This window comes from Theobroma cacao, chromosome 9 (genome assembly GCF_053813885.1).
Source record: "Theobroma cacao isolate CCN51 chromosome 9, ASM5381388v1, whole genome shotgun sequence".
Taxonomy (NCBI): Eukaryota; Viridiplantae; Streptophyta; class Magnoliopsida; order Malvales; family Malvaceae; genus Theobroma; species Theobroma cacao.
The window spans coordinates 44,817,424-44,839,584 of NC_142647.1; the positions used below are offsets into that span (position 1 = coordinate 44,817,424).

At 34.0% G+C, this 22,161-nt stretch overlaps 1 protein-coding gene across 7 annotated transcripts; it reads right to left on the reverse strand.

Moving 5' to 3' along the window:
• Window positions 1–3,781: 3,781 nt before the first annotated feature.
• Window positions 3,782–21,039, reverse strand: LOC18590205 (coiled-coil protein). 7 transcript variants are annotated; one of them, XM_088809909.1, is made up of 13 exons: window positions 20,822–21,039; window positions 19,588–19,679; window positions 19,437–19,464; window positions 18,688–19,037; window positions 18,305–18,382; window positions 17,822–17,895; window positions 9,752–10,038; window positions 9,550–9,641; window positions 9,255–9,320; window positions 8,892–9,131; window positions 8,123–8,284; window positions 4,802–4,891; window positions 3,782–4,216 (listed from the first exon to the last, which is right to left on the reverse strand). In XM_088809909.1, the coding sequence occupies exons 7-13, from the start codon at window positions 10,000–10,002 to the stop codon at window positions 4,026–4,028; spliced, it is 1,092 nt and encodes a 363-aa protein (XP_088666035.1). In that variant the 5' UTR covers window positions 10,003–10,038; window positions 17,822–17,895; window positions 18,305–18,382; window positions 18,688–19,037; window positions 19,437–19,464; window positions 19,588–19,679; window positions 20,822–21,039; the 3' UTR covers window positions 3,782–4,025. The 7 variants fall into 7 exon arrangements, 6 of the variants coding, with proteins under 6 accessions (XP_088666035.1, XP_017985293.2, XP_017985291.2 ...); XM_018129804.2 differs by having other exon boundaries at window positions 18,305–19,037; XM_018129802.2 differs by lacking the exons at window positions 18,688–19,037; window positions 19,588–19,679; window positions 20,822–21,039 and having other exon boundaries at window positions 19,437–19,455.
• Between the last annotated feature and the right edge of the window lie 1,122 nt (window positions 21,040–22,161).

A 22,161-nucleotide genomic window follows, 5' to 3' on the forward strand; every position in this document is an offset into this window, starting at 1 on the left:
TCATCAAAAATAGAAACAGTACGGAATAACATGAAGCTACTGCCGCGCGACGAACATCTCCTACTTATCCACGTCAAATTTTGCTAACGAAGATCCGCAGAGGCATTTGTCTCCCTAAGTGTATGACGTAGCTCCACATTTCCAATAATCCTCCACTAGTTATCAATTTCGTTGAAGATGCTCCAATGTATCATAGAAACATTGCTCACCCATGAAAAGAGTTACTTTGGAATCAAACCCTATGATTAAACTCTTCCTGCGAACTCAAATGTGATGATGAGAAAGATTGTAGCACCATTTTAATTGCCGTTTTATTTCACATAATTGGAATCATGAATTCCCAACGGGCCATAGAACATATACAGCACCTTTACCCACAACATCTCGTACAACTCCACCACATCCTGCCGCTCTTGATTCGCCTTACACTTCAGCTCACTTTCCTTCTGGGAAGGGGATCCATGCAACACCAATACCTGAGTTTTAGGATGTATTAATATTATATATATATATATATATATAGATATATATACTTATATACATACTTATATATTATAAGAGTCTATGGTTCACTCCCTTATCTCACCTCATCAATCTCATTGAGGTTTTCATTTTTTTTAATCTAAAGAAGAGATCTTGTCTTGATTGAAAAATGTATTTCCTCTTCATCCCAAGCTTTCTTGTTAAACACCGTCTCATTACGGGCAAGTCAAACCAACCAAAAGGTCACACCACAAATCACGTTTCATCTTTTCTTTTTTACATGAAAAAAAATGTGTAAAATATATGAAAAATCTAATGAAAGATTCAATGGTCATTCTGACATACCCCTCTTAAACCCCAACCATTTGAATACATTATACCCAGCGGTCCATGAGAAGTTGCAACAGATCAGAATATGAATACAGCTTTCTTCTACCAGCCCACACCACTTACATGAAACATCATTGTTTTCAGAAGTCACACCACGAGACATAAGAAAACATTTAGAACGTATGCTCTTAAGTTTTGGAAGCCATAAAAATCCTTGGACTTTCGGGGATAATAAACTTCCAAATTTGTGCAAATGATACCTCATGCGACTTTAAGCAAGTATGAAGGTCCATAACTCTAATGCATTGTTTCACCGAGAAAGCACCTTTGGGATCTCGTTCCCATAGTAGCTTATCCTCTTTCTCATTATCCAGCACCACCCCTACAAGAGAGTTGAGATGCTCTTGATAGGCCTTTTGTTCCCAGACAAACAGTTGTCATCGGTAACTAAGCTCCACCTCCTTTCCTGGTTAAGACACTGAGCAGCACTACACTCCTTCACACACAAAATACACTGAGAAACACTACACTCCTTCAACACAATATATAGAAAACAGCCTTAGGAAGCACGCATTCAAAGGTTCGTCGATGACCCATTTATCTAACCTGAAAAAGACATTTTTACCATTACTTAGGTACCCACACCCTTCCAACCTTACAAGCCTATTTGCTCCATCAATTTTTGGAACATTATGATGTTTCCCCAAACCATTAATAGTTCTCTCTTCGGGCTATATATGGTAACCATACACATTCCCCATCTCCACCTTTCTCACATAAAATAGGTAAATTAGATAAAGTTGATGGTAATCATAAGTACTTGTAAATACTTGATTTTGATTAATATGTATTTTTTAAAGAATTATGTACAACATAATGTTGTACAGAGAACAACTACAACAAGTGAAGTGCTACTTTACGCAGAATAACTAGAACAAGTAAAGCACTACTTCATGCATAACAATTAAAACAAGTGAAGTACTGCTTAAAGCAAAATAATTAAAATAAGTAAAGCATTACACCATATGGAACAACTAATACAAGTAGAACAACTATTTTAAATAGAATAACCACTTCACTTGGATGATAGTGAAAACAACTTGAAATAAGTGGTAGGGTTCATGAGTTACTTTCATTTTGAGATGTTCTGAAGAGTTTGGCTTGGTGACTCAGATATGGAGGTAGTTAAGAGATCTTCCTCTTAATCATTTCCTGAAATACAAGTGTTTTACCTTCTTATCTTATTTTCGTATATCTATTCATATACAGCTTCTTCTCTTGTACCTATTCTTGTACAGTTTCTTTTCTATTACCTTTTACTTGATAACAAGTATTATTACATCCAATTACAGTAACAGTTACTCACATTAATGTTTTTTATAATAATGTCATTCATTAGGCGCATTAAAGCCTATTCTTGAGTAACCGTCACTTTTAATACTATATATAGAGCTTCACAAGTCATTTAGAGGGGCTCTTCTCTTCTCCCTAGAGCTAACACATTCTCAGCTTGAGAGCTTCTCTCTCTAAATTCTCTCTCTAATTCTTTTTTACTCTTTAGTTCTCTTCTTACTTTATTCTACTTGTCACTACATTCAGTACTTCAAGAATTGTTCCAATCTTCCTCTTCGCCGCCTCCGGTGCATCTTTTTACTTATTTGCAATGCTTCCTTTTCCTATCACAAAAACCCCTCTTACAGTACCTTTTTGACAAAAGGCTGGCAGCATACATTATGTCAGACCTTGGTTCAAAAATAAAAACAATGGCATTTTATCATTTATGATCATGGTTGTTGGTGTGCCTATTTCTATTATGCTATAGTGTGATAATGTGTGCGGTTTTTGGTGTGCCTATTACTCACTGCTCAAAGGAATTTCAAGAAAGTAATTTATTGAATGGCAAGGTGCCTGACCAACAAATGCACACTTACTGTTCATTTCTCTGAATTTCCTCAAAGGATAATAGACTTCCAACATGGACGATTGTGCAAAACCATTTTGGCAACCCAAGGGTGACCAGATCCTTGAACTCCTCATTTTTAGAATTGTACAGAACTAGAGCTCCATTCATGTACTACAACAAAATCTCTCCATTTTTCAGAGCTTAAGCAACTTGAACAGCTCCTTTGCTTTGTATTGACTTTTTCCATGGCCTCGAATACGGTGGACGGGTAGTTTGATTCAGAGTGATTGGCAGATATGCTCCGATGACATAATCTTTGACCCATGACTCCTTCACATTATATTCTCCCATGACCCATATCTCAATACTTCCATCAGAATAGCACATAGCCGCAGACAGGCTCTGTCCTAGAACCAACTTGTTCTGCTTTAGACAATCACAATGAAGGATTAAGCCTAGGCTCTTATTGTCTGCACGAGCATCATAGATGCGAAGGAGGTGTTGGTCGTGGGATAAAGTATACCAAGCTTTGCAAACGGGCTTGATCTGGATAAGAGAAGTGATCGATGGTCTCGAAAGTATATCTAGGTCTATGTCTCGAGGTAGAGACTCTTATCATATTTACTATGAGTTTACTTGATTAAGTTACTGCTACAACTCAAATGGAACTTTCAGATATCAGAACAAGGGGAATTTTGCATGAAGTAAGAATAAAACCGCCCATCGCTCCTTGCTTAAAAACATATGGCTCCGGCTTTGAAATTCCGAATGTTAGATAGAGGACGACCTTGATGAGTAAGGTCCTAACATTTTACAATTTCATCGCATTGGTTTGAAAGTGATCACAAATGACTCAGCATAGCAAAAACTACAAAGAGTTGTGCTAAATTATTAGCTTCGCCGTTTCCTATTAAACTAATCGAGAGCTAATTACAAAAAGTACAAATATAAACAATTAAGACACGAAAATTACTAACTGGGAAAACAAACTAATCAGCTAAACAATGGATGAGTTGCACTGGTTCTCTGAACAGTTCCTATCTTATAATCATATCAAACAATTGATTTAATATTTTTCAAAGTAAATATATGAGCTATCATAAAAGACAATCATAGAACAAACTTTACTCTTCAAAGAAAATTCGAAATGAGGGAGCCTGAGTTGTTAACTATCTAGTTGTGTTACAAAACCTGTCTATAATTGAGAAACAAGTTTGTATTCAAACTCCTTTTTTCTTTCCTTTCTTTTCCTTTGTTTGGTTAACAAAGTAAGGTTAACATGACAAGAAAATAAAACCCTTTGTTTGCTTCAATCATCGCCCCAGGCATCATCTTTCAATTTTTGTCTTGTAACTATCCGATTCTTCCTAGCTTCTTCCTGGTTTCTCAATTCTCTAGACCCAAAGGTTGAGGATGACAATTTCAATCCCATTCCTTGAGCTATCAGCCTCTGGGCAGTTCTTGCTGACGTCTGTGGTCTTTGGCGAGGAGGCTCTAAATCTGAAAATGAATAGCACACATTTCAGCACCCTTAAAATTTTCATCTAACTGCATATTCCTTTCCTTCATTAGCTAAACCCTTAAACTCTAAATTATGAAAGATTAGCCCAAACATGCTATAGCATTCTTTATTCTTTTCTGACATTTGTTGCTTGAAGCGCTGCGAATTGCAATATTTTGAGCAGGTATATAACATAGAAATTTTACAGTCTACTTCGCATAAAAAGCTTTAACTCAATCTAGAAGTTAAATCAGGTGAAACACTTTATGCAAGCAGAAAAGATTTTTAGATAGGATGAGGGGGACCTGGTCTTAAACAAAAGGGCATCTTCACAAGCCAATAGCAGATAAAATAAGGTTAACTCAGGGTGGTAATCCAAAAAAAATTCAGCGAAATAAAATGAACTACGAATGTATAAAGAAAACCTAAGAAGCACACATAACATAAAGAAACTAAAAAAAAAAAAAAACCAAAAACATAATGAAGCATGTGGCTCCACTGAATAAAGAAATAAGCATGGAGCTTTCACAAAATGGAATGCAACTGTGATGAAATTCCAAACGAAATAAGCCTACTTAAATTACCTCTTGCCGAAATCGAGCCCAAAAGCATATCATCCTCATCAAGTATACGTACAGTAAATGGACAATTAACATGGTTGCAGGCTTCAAGGGCTACCTTCAAATAATAGATTGTTAGCAAAATAAAAATTACTGGTTGTGGAATTTAACAAGCTGATTGAAGATGCTTAGACACTAATTAACATGTTTTACAACTTTTTTAAGGACAATGCTAGATTATCCGAAAAAAGTTTTGGTCCAAATAGAAACAACAAATAAATGCCATTGAAGTCGATTTTTATTACAAGTCCTACCATTTCTCTATTCAGACCATTTGGACCCTTTCAGAACAAGACAGCAATGTCCTTTTAATATAATTGAATTTCATCTATCAAAAGAGAGCAGAACACGTATGCCTAAAACATAAATAAGGGAAGTTGACAACAAGTAGCAAGAAAACAAAAAACAAAAACCAAATAACAATAAAGCACCAAAGAAATAGCTAAACCAGGCAGGACAACTAAAAGCAAACTAGGCTAATGAAGAGAAAGGAACAATAAAGCCTTCACAAAAATAGAGCAAAGAAGCAAAAATGTCTCAAAAAGCCTTTCCCATGTAAAATAATCAGCAACATAGACAGAAAGCTAACTGTAGCCATCACATTAGAAGCAAGGTTTGAAAGAAACTAATGGCATCACAACATTGATTGCAGTGCTACCTCTGGAAACTTTTTCTGTAAATTTTACGGACACAGCAATGCCAACCAATCCTCAAAAGAGGAGAACCAAAAGACTATCCCATCATGATATATTTGGCTCACAAAAAGTTAGATCTCCAATCTCCAAATGGATCTTGAGATGGAAGCACATAAAAAATTGGCTGAAGTGCTTTTGTTTCATCTAAATAATGCCAAGAGCTCAAAATGTAATTGACACACAACTAAATTTGAAAGATATAGACAGCTATCCAAGAAAGATGAACCTTACTCAAAATGTTGAATTCAAACAACTATTAGTACATAGCTCTAGCAAAATAAACACCATTAGGCACAGACAAATCTCTGAAGACAACAACTCAGGCTAGGCCTAGCAGTTGCCCTCTTTAGGAGGATTGAGGTCCAAAGTTCAAATCCCAACTCCCCCCTTGTACATCCCATATGTAACCCAAAAAAAAAAAAATTCTCTTAGTACACTATATAAAGATTAAGGCTTCAACCCATGTCCATTAGAAATGACCAAAGAACCATATGCTAAAGTGTAATTACTGCCAAAGCCCAGCCAGATCTTCAAATTGATTGGTCTATAATTGTAATAATAAGTTTTTTTTATTTAACTTTACAAGATTCATAGACCAAGAGTAGATTTATTATTTACTTTCAGTTCCTAAATGAAATGAGGTGCTGAGATAGATAGTCTGGATACAACCACAACCTCCTACATTTTGGCAAGGTTCTTGAGCTCTTATCAGTCCAAGACCCTTCCCATTGGCTCCTAACATTTACAATATTATTAGATAATTAAATAAAACCTATTATCAGTGAATTATTAGGCACACCCTATTCATATCGCAGATACATCATCAACATCAACTTTCATCGACTTCACCAAGGTAAAAACTGGTCACTTCGTCAGCAACAAATTAAACATCCTTCTGAAGGTAATTTAAAAAAAAAATCCTAGACAAAATGTTAAGCCCTGAGATAGATGACATCAAAACTCTCTTTTAATTCCTCCAAAATAGGATAGACTCTTCATTGCAGTACTGAAGCACTTTGCCCAGCACCAAAGCACCCATTGAATAGCTATTCTAACAGCAATCACCACCTGAGAAACGAAAAACCTAGGTCACTAACTTGAAACGTACAACTTCTGTCTGCAATTCCTACAAGAAAGTATCTACCAAATATCACCCACAATTAATCATTTTCCTTGTTTAACTAACAAATGCATTATGTTCCAGGATACCTTGTTAATCAGGGAAGCACTTAATAAATTGGCTGAAGAGCTTATGTTTCATCTAAATAATGTCAAGTGCTCGAAAATGTAATTGACACACAACTAAATTTGAAAGGTATAGACCATTATTCAAGAAAGATGAATCTTAAAATGTTGAATTCATACAACTATGAGCACACAGCTCTAGCAAAAGAAACACCATTAGAACTGCTTCTATACTGCCTCATTTTGAAAAGTGTGCAGCATCAGGCACTGACAAATCTCTGATTACAACAACTCGGGCTAAGCCTAGTGGTTGTTACCCTCTTCAGGAAAACTAAGGTCCAAGGTTCAAATCCCAACTCCCCCGTTATACCTCCCATAAGTGACCCAAAAAAAATTCTCTGATTACACTATATAAAGATAAAACGCTTCACTCCATGTCCATTAGAATTGACCAGAGAACCATATACAAAAGTCTAATTACTACCAAAGCCCAACTAGATCTTCAAATTGATCGATCTATAATTGTAATAATAAGGTTCTTTTATTCTACTCTATAAGATTCATATACCAAAAGTACATTTATTACCCACTTTAAGTTCCTAAATGAAATGAGGTGCTGAGATAAATAATACGGATACAACCACAACCTCCGGCATTTTGGTAAGCAGCTCGAGCTTTTATCAGTCTAAGACCTTTCTCATTGGCTCCTAACCTTTACAATATTATTAGATCATTAGATCATTAATGAAAGCCTACTATCAGTGAATTATGGCATGCCTGATTCATATCTCAGATACATCATCAACATCAACTTTCATTGATTTCACCATGCTAAAAACTGGCCACTTCCTCAGCAACAAATTCAACATCTTTTTGAAGGTAATTTAAGAAAGCATCCTGGACAAGATGTTAAGCCCTGATACAGATGACATCCCAAACACTTTTTAAATATCCTCTAAATGAGGATAAATGCTTCATTACAGCACTGAAGCACTTTACCCAGCAACAAAGCACCCATTGAGTAGGTATTCTAAAAGCGATCACCACCCGAGAAAATGAAAACCTAGGTCACTATGCACTTCAAGCTGATAACTTGAAAGGCACAGCTTTTATTAGCAATTCCAACAAAAAAAATCTATCAAAAATCACCCTTCCCTCAACCTATCATTTTCCTTATTTAACAACTAACAAATAAATTAAATTTCAGGATACCTAGTTAATCAAGGAGAAGAAGGCTTGTATCCAGCTTAAGTTTAAATGATGATACTAATTCCAGTTTTCTGAACTAGTGGAAACATCAAAAAATGATAGTCTTCTAACTCAAACTAACTTTAGAGATCTATTTCACACAACATTACTAAACAATTTAACAGATGCATCAACAAACGAAGCTAGAAATTTTTACCAATAGACGGTGTACAAAATACTGCAAGGGCTGTTGTATCATTGACCCAGCGAATAACAAATCCACGGTCTCTGAAGTCCTCGAAAAGCTTCTCTAGGTATGTTGTCCTAGTGCTTGGTGAAAAGTCAGCTAGAACAAGAACATGATGTGTACCATATTTAGCTGCATTCAAATGAATTTGCATTCCGAAACCATTAGCAAGATCTAGAAAAATATTGCAGAAAAGATACTGTGAGCATGGACTATTAAACTGAAATTGACCTTCCAAATTGATCAATCAAGGTTTTAGAGGTTTAACAGTAACATACTCAAATCCATGACAAGTTATTTCTGGTTCCTTGTTCTGACTTGAATTTATCTTATCGCAACAAAAATTAGATAACACAGTTTTAAAGTACCTTGTATAGCACATTTCAAACTCAACTTGTTAAATAGATACATTTCACAAGTTTTTTTTTTTTAAAATGCAGATAAAGAAAAGAAGAAATCATAAAACCTTGAAATCATTAGAAACGACATGAGAAGCCAAAAAATAGTTCATTTTCATAAGCCGGTGCTAAATATTTCAGTCTGAAAGGCATTCTACATCCCACTAGATCAAGGCCTAGGAACAAGCAAATAAACACAATTTTAGATTCAATTAAGAAAAGACTGCGCTGTCTATCTTCTATATTTAGAAGTAATAAGCTCGGTCTATCATAGAAGGCAACATGCATGTATTGAACATTTATGGAAACATAACCTTAAATTGAGAGACACAAAGGCTTACTTTCCACTGTCTTTATTTCAGAGTCTATGCACACATCCTCATTCTCTGTATCTTTGGTAGCAAACACGCCGTCAGAAAGTCGATCACTATACAATTCACTTTTTCTGTAAGAAAATGTTCCCCTTCCCCGTCTCTTAGGGGCTTCAACTTTGCTATCTTTCAATGACAGACTTGATACTCCAGGCAAGCCTTCTGAGGAAAGTAATTCATTTGGTTCACGATCTGCAATTGCTTCCCAATCTGTACAAACCATCCGAGTTAAAGTTTCATGACAAGTCGTTCAAAATCTAATATATGGACATCACAAAGAACCCAAAAAACAAGATCATTCAGAGGAAAACAAGCTAGGGAAACAAAACATACCATCATCTGACGATAATTTCGATGGCTCACCATCATCACCCGTCATTGGACCTTTTTCAATATTCCCTTTTGCAAAAGAAGAAATAAAATTCACTTCCACAAAATCGTAGAGGAAAATGCAATAAAATTATAGAAAAAAATGCAAAAAAAAAAAAAAAGATTTTCCAAGAACTATAGAAGCAAAATTTTGTCATATAAAGCAATGGAACACTATATCTGCTTCCGAAAACGAAAGCAAATATGAAAAGCAACAATCAAAGGAAGGCTAAGCTAAAGATTTAATGCATAGTTGCACCATGAGTAAAAGGCTTGTCATTTCCAGCCAAAGAAACGTTAGGTAACGGTAAAGAATCCTCCTTCAAGTCTTTCTTTGCAAGCCCGACGTCACTGAAATAAAAAAGAAAAAGAAAAGCCAGGAAATTCAGCCTTAATTATTTCCATTTCTATTAAAAAGAAATGAAAGAAAAGAAAAAGGCAAAGAGAGAGAGAAAGAGTACCTCGAAGAGTGAGCGCGTTGCTTGAGGAGAGAAGCGCGTGAGAAAAGTTGATCGGACTTAAGGGAGTAGCCGATGGAGGAATAGAGAGCAGCCAAGTCAGAAAGGGCAGAGGCTAATTGGAGGTCGTCCGAAGATGGCGTCGTTTCGAGTTTGGAAACGAGGTTTTCTAGGAAGGAGATTGCGCCTTGTGTGTCTCCGGCTGTCACCAGATCCTCTACCTCCTCACTCCAATTCGCTTTTCCTTTCTCCATTTTCTTCTTCTCTTTTTGTTTTTGGTTGCTCTGTTCCTGCACAAGAACAAATCTATGGTTTTTTTTCGGAAGCCACACTATTCTACATATGGGTCAAAAACATTTAGCCTTAGGCTTTTCATTTTTGAAGCCCAACCAAACTAATTGCATTGTAAAAGCTAAACTATGCTTCATGGGCTCTATGTTTCAGATTCGATTTTATGGATATTTTTATTTTTTATTATTTTTATAGAAATAATAAAATGTAAAAATATCATCCACATAAAATCGTAATTTTTATCAAGAAAATTTTTAACTTTTTTTTTATAGCAAATCCAAACTTTTTACTATCCTCTCATTGCTAGAGGGGCCAACTGAAAAAGAACAGAAGAGCCCATAGTTATAAATTGGGTTGAAATTTAAAAAATTATCTATAATTATTATGAAATTAAATTAAACTATAAGTCAACTATATATTAAAAATGATAAATTATATATTATTTAATTATTAAAAATACTTCTAGTCCATTAGATTTTATTGAGAGTAAACTTTCCTCATTAGTTAGTAAAATACTCTTTATGTCCCATGAAAAATTAATTACTGTTAAGATTTCATTAATCAAACTGATAATTGTTCAAAGTTAACTTTAAATAATAAAAACAGCATCATTTTGTTTTATATTGACATTAAATTGTATCTGTCCATAACTCAATCTCATCCATTCAATCCCGTTCTTACCAGTTTATCTTTCCTGCCCACTATCGATAGGTTAGAGAATTCAAATGCGTCCATAGTAGTCATAGTCACCTAGCCATTTAGCATTGGCTCATGTCGCAACCTTTAATTTAACAAGATCAAGAAATTGCCCCGAATTTCAGTTTTTGCCTTGGAACACCATTTCGTTGCAATATAACCAAACAAACCATAGCGAATCAAACATCTCATCCCCACAATTTGACATCCCATACTTTTAGGGCCACTACATTCCCAAAACAAGAAAACAAAAAAAAAAAAAAAAGACCCTCATGTCATTCAGGACAATCCACTTGCATCAGTTCGTCCATATTTTCCATACATCCTCACTTATGAAAAGGTGTTGAACAGTTTCTTGCTCCCTATTACAAATGTAACACACAGTTGGAATGTTTTAAACAACCCCTTTTGCATGAGCTCATGATTGATTGTTATCCGACCATAAAAGAGCTGCCAACTGACGGCCTCTACCTTGTGGGTGGCTAAGTTTGCCCTCTACCCTCTTCCACATATCATTTATATGCTTCTTTTTTGGAACTAAAAGTCTACAAAATGATTTAGTACTACATTCTCCACTTGTACCTTTTTCCAAATTGCTTCATCCTTCAAGTGTTCATTGAGATGGTAATCCTTTATGAGCTCCATCAAGCTCACCTATTGTTCTCGCTCCTAACCAAAGGGCTCTCTCTTCAAATATTCTTTATTCCAATGCCCTTCGTTATTATTAGTCCACTTGCCAAATTTTTTTATTGTTCCTTCCTTATTCACTTTGAGTGCATGTATCCTAGGCACCACTTGTTGAAGACTAACACCGTCAACCCATTCCATCAACCCAAAACTGTATATTGGCACCATTTCCAACCAAAAACCTAAATTAATTGCTACTTGGAAGAAAAATTTGTTAATGGGGAAAGAGGATTAATAATATTTTGCTAAACTTTTGAGCACCTCTTGCTACCATGGTCCATCGGTAGAAGATTAGTGGGGTCCTCACGAACCATTTCAACAATCACCTTCCTCAAAAGGCAATTCTTCTTCCTAGTAAACCTCCAAATCTAGTTGTTTAAAGGTACTCGATTTTTCACCTCGAGGTCAATAATGCCCAACTCCATTCTCTATATAGTTACACACCTTTCCTCACTCAACGAAATGTTTTGTTTTTCTTTGAATCAATCACACACCATAAAAACCTATTTAAATCTTGTCAATCTTGTTCTTCACACCTATGGGGATTTTAAAAAGAGACAGAAAATAGAAAGACTAACCAACAATGTGCGTAGCAAGGTGATCCTTCAACATAAAAAGAGGGATTTTGCCTTCCAACCCACCAATTTAGCCTCAAATATTTCCACCACCGGTTTTCATATTTAAATGGATTATTGATTAACACCTAATGGAAGACCCCAAGTACATTAAGAGGATGTCACCAACTTCACAAAAGATGTTTGCAACCCCTCTTAATGATATTTCTCTCTAAAAGTGAGCAAAATTAGACTGAACCAATGATACGACCAAGCCAAATTCAATTTTAGGTAAAACGATTCGGTCTAATTGGTCCATTCAATTCAATCGGTCCAAAAAGTTTGGTTAAATTGATTATTTTGGTCAATTTTCGATCCAAAGTTTTTAGACCGAATCGACCAAAAAACCTAACTTAATATTTTATATATACATATGTTGTATTTATATAAAATATATTTCCGATTTACTACTTACAAAGTTACTATCAGAGTTAATTTTATTATTTTTGTGTTATTGAATTTTGAATGCCAAAACTTAAAGGTTACCACTCTTAAATATTAATTTGATGGCTTACATGGAAGGACAAAGGTTGTCTTAACTTGGATGTTAATTTTAAAGATGTTGATGTTGTTAATGTTAAATGTTATGCTTTATGTGAGTAAAAGGACAAAGTTTTTTCTTTTTTTTTTTTATGTTTAGATTATTTGCATATTTAATAATTATAAATGAAATTTATAAATTTCAATGTTTTAATTTGTAAAAAACAAAAATGATAAAATTTCAACTCTTTTGGTTCAAAATCAAATCAACAGAACCAATTCAATCTTTGATTTTGATCCTTTTTTAAGTTTCGTTTATTTTGCAAAAAAGTTTGGTTCATTTGGTCATTGATTCTGACAGACCGAACCGATCGAACTGACCAATTGTTCACTCTTATTTATCTCCACTCTCTCTCTAATAAGGCAACTCTTGTTAAAGTTAATCTCAATAAAAGTTTCTAATATTTTTAAAAAATAATAATAAAAATAACTAAAGAAAATAACATTAAATATGAAGGTTAAGGCTTTTTTTTTAACGTTATAAATAAGAAAACACAAGATTAATAAATATAATTCTTTGAATGGGCATTGTGAAGATGCTAATACCTGCCCTATACATAACTGTACTCCTAAACCTAAATTTGTTTTGTAGATAGGAATCTATCATTTTTAATGAACTTAAATCAAGAATAGAACATCTTTAGGAAAGATAGATTTACTTAGGTAGACAATCACACCTAAACAAAAAAAATTAGTGGTGACATGTTATGACAACTGGATAATAGACTCAAAGGAATTCGACACAAACCATGAGAAATTCCACCACTATATGATCAAACCCCAAACTTGCCAACTAAAATGACATGAGAGTAATTATAATTAATATGTACTATCTTCCTTAACTGTTTTTGTACTAACTACAAAGCAACTATTCATTTTAGAATTGGACACCATAAGACATTAGGAAAAACTTGGAAAGGACAAATCCAAGATAGCTAACCATAGAAAACCCTAAACTTTAGAGGGAATTGGCCATTTCCATGTGGAATGGAACCATACTTTTTGATTGTTTGGAGTGTCATGCATATTAACGAGGCAAGTGATGCTTGATTGAGAATGATACTTTAGGATCATGCTTCCATACGAGTCCATATTCTTTATCATTGTTGAGCACCACATTATCAAAAATATTAAGTAGTGCTTAGAAGAACTCACTTTCCCTCACGGAAAGATTACGTCAAAAGCCAATATGCCACCAATCATTCAAAAGCAATTTGGAGATTGTGATTTCTTCATCAATGGCAAGGGAAAATAGGAAACTCACATCGAATGGTTCCTTAAGGACCTAAGAGTCAAGCCAAAAAAAAAAAAAATGCTCCAATGCCAATCAACTTCTTAGTACCCTACTTGGATGGTAAATTGGTAATTAACTTCCATAGATGTGACATTCTCTTTAAATGGAGAGTTGAAGGAAGCCAATGGAGTGTACCAATCCTATATTTCTCCACAATCAAACGACACCAAAATGCTTTATCTTGAATACCATATTGTCACCACCACTTGGCACGAAGTGCAAGATTTTTGTTAAGAAAGATCAAAGATGCATAGTCTCCCCAAGATCTTCGATTTAAATATAACACTTTTTTGAACTTTGGTGATTTTCCACTTATCAAAGCAGCTACCCAATAAAAAGTTACATATCGGCTACTTAAGATGTCATATAACCCCCTTGGGAGCCTAAAAAATGGAAAGATAATAAATCGACAATGAATTTAGAATTGAATTGATAAGTGTGATAAGGCCACTAAAGGAGAGATATTGACGTTGCTACAATGCTAGTTTGGTTTTAAATTGGTTGATGATTAGTTCCCAAGTTCTTGAACTTCTTGGATTAGCACTAAGGGGAATCTTAAGATAAGGGAATAATGTTGTATTTTTTGGAGAAATAAGGGTTATATGTTACTAAAGGTAAGCTCTGTTTGGGTATGGCAAACTAGGAATAACAGAGGTTTACGGTGGCTATTGTGACAACCACAATAAGTTTCATTCATCATTTACTCTATATACAAGGCATAAAGAAACATAGTAAAACACTTGTTAAAGGACAGATTGCAAGTGTTAAACATAGTTTGTATATAAACATGCAAAGTACCGCATAGTAGTCTTCAAAATTGAGCAAGACATGTACTAATATGCATGATATCCAGGTGGATTGTCACTTGACTTTTTGTCCACTTGGTACACACAAGCATTACCTTCAACATTCCCCCTTAATGCTTGCGTTGAGGACTTTCAATCTATCCTTATGATATTCAAATTTTGGCTTGCTCAGTGACTTGGTTATTATGTCAATGAGCTTCACTTCAAAATTGATGTATGAGAGGCTTCGAATGCCAACTGTGCCTTTGCCCATTGCATGCAGGAAATCCCTTTTGCTAATTTCAACATTCAACTGATGTTATGTATCAAATCCAACAAACATCTCAACCTTTGGAGTCATATGGTTAGGGCAATCGTTGTTTAGTATCCACTAACTTGCATCTACTACCTTTGGTTTGGTCTGTGTCATGAAGAGATATCCATTTGCTACCTCAATTTTATTACAGATTAAGTGATCTTTTCATGCGTATTTGGGTTTTTTTTTTTTTTTTCTTAAAGACCTTTCCAGCATGACCAAATTGGATGCAAATTTTGCACTTTATAATGGGTTTGAACCAACAATTAATCTATTTAAGGTTCTTTTTCTTGCATTGAGAACAAACTTAAAACTTGTTCTTTCGGAATTGTGATTTGCCAACTTGGTAGCTTTTATTTTCTTTTTCCTTTGACTCACAAAGTCCCTTTCTTGGTGCTGTCCCACGACTATCTTCGCATTTGAATTTTGCAATCAAGGCATTTCAAAGACCTTTTCCACAAAATTTTTTTCTAGCATATTCTCACCTCACCTGATTTATTATTTGCATGAGCTTATCTCTACAGTCCTTCACAACTTCATTGTCCTTCATCTTCAGGGCCTTAAACTCCCTTAATGTTGGTGTTTGATGACAAAAGGTACCATTATTTGCCATGCTTAGAGGGTGGGTTGTTGTTTGGAGAGTTTTGTGGTGATATTCAAAGTTTTCGTCCTTTAAGAACTCAAATAGGGCTCTAATACCTTGTTGTAATTTTTGGAGAAAGAGAGGTTATATGGCTACTAAAAGTAACCTCTGTTTTAAGTATGGCAAACAAGGAAAAATAAAAGTTTATGGTGGCTATTGTGACAACCACAATACGTTTCGTTCATCATTTACTCTATATACTAGGTACAAGGAAACACATAATAAAACACTTGTTTAAAGACAGATTACAAGTGTTCAACATAGTTTGACATATAAACATGCAAAGTACCACATAATGGTCTTCAACATTAAGCAAGACATGTATTGATATGCATGATATCCAAGTGGATTGCCACTTGACTTTTTATCCACTTGGTACATGCAAGCATTAGCTTTAACAAATGGGAAGGAATCGGTTACATTTGTGTAGACACTGTATTTTATATCCAAGCATTTTTAATTATTTTACATTTGTGTAGACACTCTTTACAAATGGAGGTTCAACAGAGACATGCAATCTAAAAGCTGGTGAAGTTAAAAATAAGGAAAGGCCAAATCACACACTGTCAAAGGCAGTTCGTAAGCCTTCTGTCCAACTACCAATGGAGATATTTGGAAAATAACATTCTTGCCCTGCGGTTATAAAAACCAGGAGAGAAACATAGAAAAGAAAGAAAGATTTTTTTTTTGGTTCTAGAAATAAAAAAACCCCGAGAAAATAAAAAATCCCTAGTTTCTAGCAATCGATAATATACCACAACATCATAAAAAAAATAAAAGAAACAAGAGCAAAAGAATGTTCTGGAAGGATTTTCTTAAATTGATTTTCTCAAATTCTAGGGTTTTGAGACCAGGATGAAGATTGAGTAGTGAGAATCGAGAAAGGAAAAGAGAGTTTTGTTGGTTGAGATGGTGGATTTCACAATGGTGGAGGTGCACGGTAAAGAAAAAAAAAGGGGAAGAAAGCCGCATAGATAGTAGAGAGGGAGCCGCTTGGTAAAGAGAGAAGGTGAAGAAGGAAAATGAGGGATGGGCTGAAAAAATAAGTTTTATACCTAGGGTTTGGGTAAGTAAGCCACAAAATGACGCCGTTTTTATTTGAGAAAAGAGAAATCTTAAGGCCAGGGCCAGTGCAATTTGCGCAATACAAGCCCATTAAGCTTAGACCATCTTGTAGCAGGCCGCACGTTGGGCCACATCATAGTAGAACCAGGCCACGCTTAGCCCTTGTCCCCCTTCTGGTCCAATAGCTGTTGCTTTCGGATTGTACCCAAATCACAATTACTTGGGTCAAGTTGACTAAAAAAGGTATAGGCTTCGTTGAAGATAGTTTTGTTGATTGGGCTGATTGGTTGTATGCATGGATTTGCTATATATTTGTTGGTAGTTTTAATTAATATAATAGTTTTATTTTTTAAAAAATAATAATAACAAATAGATTAATTTATGAAAAAGTATGTAGGTCCATAAATATTCATCATAAAAAAAGATATATGTATAAGAAAATATATAAAAATATAGTTTAGTCAAGCTTTATATATATGTATATATATATATATATATATATATAAGAAATATAGTATGAAAAATAAAAATAAGTACATGGCTTAAATTATATATAATGTTGATACTAAAAAAAAGGAAAGCGGAAATTAGAATATCCATACTTAGAAAAATAGAATAGTTACACTTTTAAAAATGAAAAATATTATTTGAATTAAACCGATGATGGAATATTTGCTCGGGATGCGAGAACTCACAATCTCAAATTAATATTCCTAAGTGAGGAATTTTGGTTAAAACTCCACAATATGATGGAAGGGTTTTAATTTTGAGTCCTAATATTTTAATTCCAAATGAATGTCTTTAAAATATTAATAAAAAATATAACAAAATAAAAACGCATAGAGTAAAAGTAAAAAAATGGAAATAATAAAATAATGAATAATAATAAATATAAAATAAAAAGATAACATAAGTATATGTAGTTTTAAAATGGTATGGAGTTATGTTTAGAAATTGATTTTTTAAGAAGTGGTAAAAATACATATTGCGTGTGATAATTAAAGAATGAAAATTAAAATCTAGTAATAAATGTCCTGTCCTGAGCAAAAGTGAAAAAGGTAAGGAGAAATGTAAAACACACTTGCTAAATTATAAAAATATAAAACACAAAATGCATGCAAGAAAATAAATTAAGGACATACCTCATCAACTAATAACTTTGAGTTAGAAGCTGTGTCTTTCTTTAACTGCTTCTTCCTCTTTGCTCTAAGTTCTTCTGCACATTGCATCAGATGAAATGTGTAAACATTTTTTTTTTTGTTACCAGCAATTTCGATTTTATTTTGTTTTTGTTTTTCAAGTAACAAAGAAAAAAAAAAGCTCAATTCAAAAGACCAAACGGAACACATATATGCTATGATAGCATATACCCAGCAATAATCATTCTGATTTTACAAAATTGACAAGTTCACTAGTTATTTATCATACTAATTGCATGAAACATAAAAGAAAAAGTTAACGAAAGAAAAGTGAAAACTAAATCTACCATTAAGACTCTGCTTCAAATACATGGCACCAGCAATAAGATACCAAACAAGTTTTTCTAATTTTCAAGAAAGTTTTGAGTGAGAAGCAGCTGTGCTATGGAACAGGCAAGGCCTCCTCAAAACGAATTTAAGCACTACCTTTTGCAGCAGTAACTTGGCTTAGGATATAATCCCTTTCTTGTTGATCAAGCAATTGTTGTTGGGCTTTTGCTAATGCTGCTCACGGTAAAAAACCCAGTGTGGGTAATACAATCTAATATAACATTTATAATAATTTCTAATAAATATGTGAATCACATGAAATGACCAATACAAATTATCATAATATTTCTTCATTCGTACCATAGATAAACAGAACATAGAGGTGTACATAACATGATGACAGGATGTAGATGCAAGATGCGAGATCCTAACATCTTATGTGAAAGTAGCGGCACAAAGCCCAAATTAATCTTACTGCATCTTTCGATTTACTAGGGCTATTAGAGCCAAATAGAGAGCATAATTCTAAATTCATTAACTTGTTTTATCTTGTTAATTTTTGTATTCAGCATCAGCACATCATATCATCTTCTACTTTTGGCCTGAATCATAATCATCTTCCAACGCTTTTAAATTTCATCTCAAGTTTCATATTGTTTTGAACCAGCAACCCAATGCGTAGTTCAACTCCATGATCCTAGAAAACAACTCAGATGAATTCCGAATCTGTCAAGATTGACCTGCACACTTGAAGTAGATTCAGAAAATCCAAACAGGAAGGTCTTCAAGGAGGGAGAAAACATTCAAAAGAGTAAATGCAGTCAGAAAACCATAGCTTTATAATCAGCACAAGTCCTAAATGTTGGAACAAAATATCTCCCCCAAGAATCTGCAATTCCGAAAGTAAAGAAGTTGAATTTTATTTTCCTACGCAACTTTGGCTCCTTTCTGAAAATCAATAAAGCTACAATGTGCTTCCATTAACAAAATTGAAATGTTGTCTGTCTATGCCTTGTTGGTCAGAATGGTGTTGCGGGGTCCTGGTGTGTGTGTATGTGTCTGTTTATGGGGGAGGGGGGGAGGGAGGGAGGGAGGGAAGCATGTCCATAATTCTTTTTTGCAAAAATATTTGTCACCAAGCACCACAAATATGGGAACAGAAAAGAATCAAAGTAAATACAAGTTGAATAACTTATAAATGATAATGTTCTATTTAAAAATTTATCTGATATTGCTTTCCAGATACAAGAAAGAGCACCAGATAAGACAAATATTATAACCTACTAACCTCCAAAGGCCTCTTTTGCTTGTGGATGCTTGCATTTGTCAGGATGGACCATTAATGATAACCGCAAATGTTTAGCAGGGAATAAATCAATAAATAACCAAGTAAAAAATTATCAATGGCTTGGGCAACAATCAAGGAAAAAATAGAATACCTTACGATACTGCTTTTTGACATCTTCTGGAGATGAATCAGATGCTAGGTTCAGAAACTCAAAATGGATTTAACTTGAAGCATGAAAAAATCCTACAATTTTCAGAAAACAGTTTAAATGTGCCAAAAGTTATTAAGAGGAATAGAAGAAAGTAGCTCATCAATGATAAACCAAAGTTGCCTTTCAAAAAAAAAAGAATGATAAACCAAAGTAATTAACTGCTTGATAGAAGAACAGCATAATAATCAGAACAAAACATACAACAAAAGGTAATGCATCATGAATGGTAAGATCAAAGATCATCTATAAATGATGGTGAAGTAGCTTCCTTACTTAGGCCCACATCACTTTGTTATTGAACCAAGGATCTGAAAGAGTAAAGGTCTCTCATGCCTTAAGATGATTGTTTCAAATTAATTGGGCCCTTAGGGAATGTCATAAAATACAGGTCATGAAATTACACAAAATCTGAGTCAGAGTATGGGGCGTGACCCCCCACACAGAACAAAAGACTTTGGCAAAACTGAAAGTATTTGTTGGCACATATCCAACATGCATACCTATATCTAAGCAATAAGAAAAGGGCTACACATAAGCAGCTTTCTTATTTTAAGTCTATTACTATCTAGCAGGGTAAGTAAGAGTCAAAAGTACCCAAAAGCCCTTAAACTTCCCACGCTGATTCGACTAATAGAGTACTGGTTATACCTACATTGAAGGTGTCAATGCCACTCTCTTAGAAAAATACTGCATTTAGGGCTTTTACCAACTTTAATAGCAATACTTAACTATAATCTTGAAAAGTTCAACTATATCAAGTTCTAATGTAAAAAAGTGTAATTTAGAATTCCCAAACAGCACCAAATACAAAGATTACCCATCAAAATTATATGGAAAAAAATTGCGCTACGAAATTTATACAAGCATTTCTTTACTAATCATATTGTTATATCTATAAATACCAAATTTAAAAGTTACCCAATTAAGCCAATTGATAGAACATGCCATTTGAGCTCAAATTTTACCAAAAGAAAGCAACTGTACAAATAAAACAAATATATTAAAAATCCAAACTTTTCCCAATTCATATTTGATAAAATTATCAAAGAATAAACCCTAAAAGCTGAGACCCGTCAAACCAAAATCACCTAGAAACCCCATAAATCTGTGCATGAGCACAAATTAACAGAAAAAATAATAAATAATAATTCCAAAAAAAAAAAAAGAGAAAAACCTGATGACTTCATTGTCTGGTTCAACTTCGCTGAATTCGGCGAAGAACTCTTTGAGAAGCAAATCCTCATCGACGCTTGCGTTGCTGTCTCCCATCACTGGATTTTTTTGCTTAATTACCACTCTCACTGATCCCCTTTTTGATGGCTATTTAGCAGGCCTGCCTTTGCCTTTGGCCTGCCAGAGCCGGCAAAAGGCAATAGAAATCGGGCCGGCTGGTTCAGACTATCGATTCGGGTCATGGGTCCAAGTTGATTCAACCAAAAGCCTCAGAAAAGTGTAAATACTAGTCCACGTTTCATGTTCAGAAACACTTTTATTTTATTGGTTTTTTTTTAAAAGAAATTTATTTATGTAGAAATTATTTTTGAAGAAAGCGAATTTTTTAAAAATAAAATTTATTTTTGTACCAATAAAGTTTTAACCTTCATTATGAAGAGTAATCCAGTTGTAACAATCATGGGAGTTTTCTTATATAAACTCATAATATAATATATTTTTATTTAGTTCGATTTTAACCCCAAACTTATGGTAACAATATAACCATGTTTTTTACTATTAGTAATTCTTTTTTTTTATTCTATGAAACAGTTTTAAGTATTTTATTACATGGTGGTTATTCTTAATTGAAAACAAATTCCATACATAATAATTACAAACTAGTTTATGGGGAACTTTGGGTTAAAAAAATTAATAATTTGGTCATAAATAGATAAGAAAATTGGTGATAATAACAATAAAATGTCTTAGCTGAATTTGGCTATTGAGAAATAAAGCAACGAAGCATTAATAGTTGGGCTGAAATTTTGGCAACATCAATGAGGCCCATGAGCAATGGGCAAAAGAGATGAAAACATGTGAAAAATGGGAAAACCAAATTAAGTAGAATGAGGGTTGATCTTTCCATATTTTGATACCCCACTCAAAGAAAGTTTTGTACAAAATGAATAGTAATATTCCAAAAATCCTGGTTTGAAATATAAAATTATTTAATTTATTTGAAAGAGTAACTTTGGAATCAAACCCTATGATTATACTCTTCCTACGAACTCAAATGTGATGATGAGAGAAAAATTGTAGCACCATTTTAATTGCCGTTTTATTCCACATAATTGGAATCATGAATTCCCAACAGGCCATAGAACATATACAGCACTTTACCCACAACATCTTGTACAACTCCACCACATCCTGCCGCTCTCAATTTGCCTTACACTTCAGCTCACTCTCTTTTTGGGGAGGGGATCCATGCAACACCAATACCTGAGTTTTGGGGTGTATTAATATATATATATATATATATATATATATACACACTTATATACATATTTATATATTATA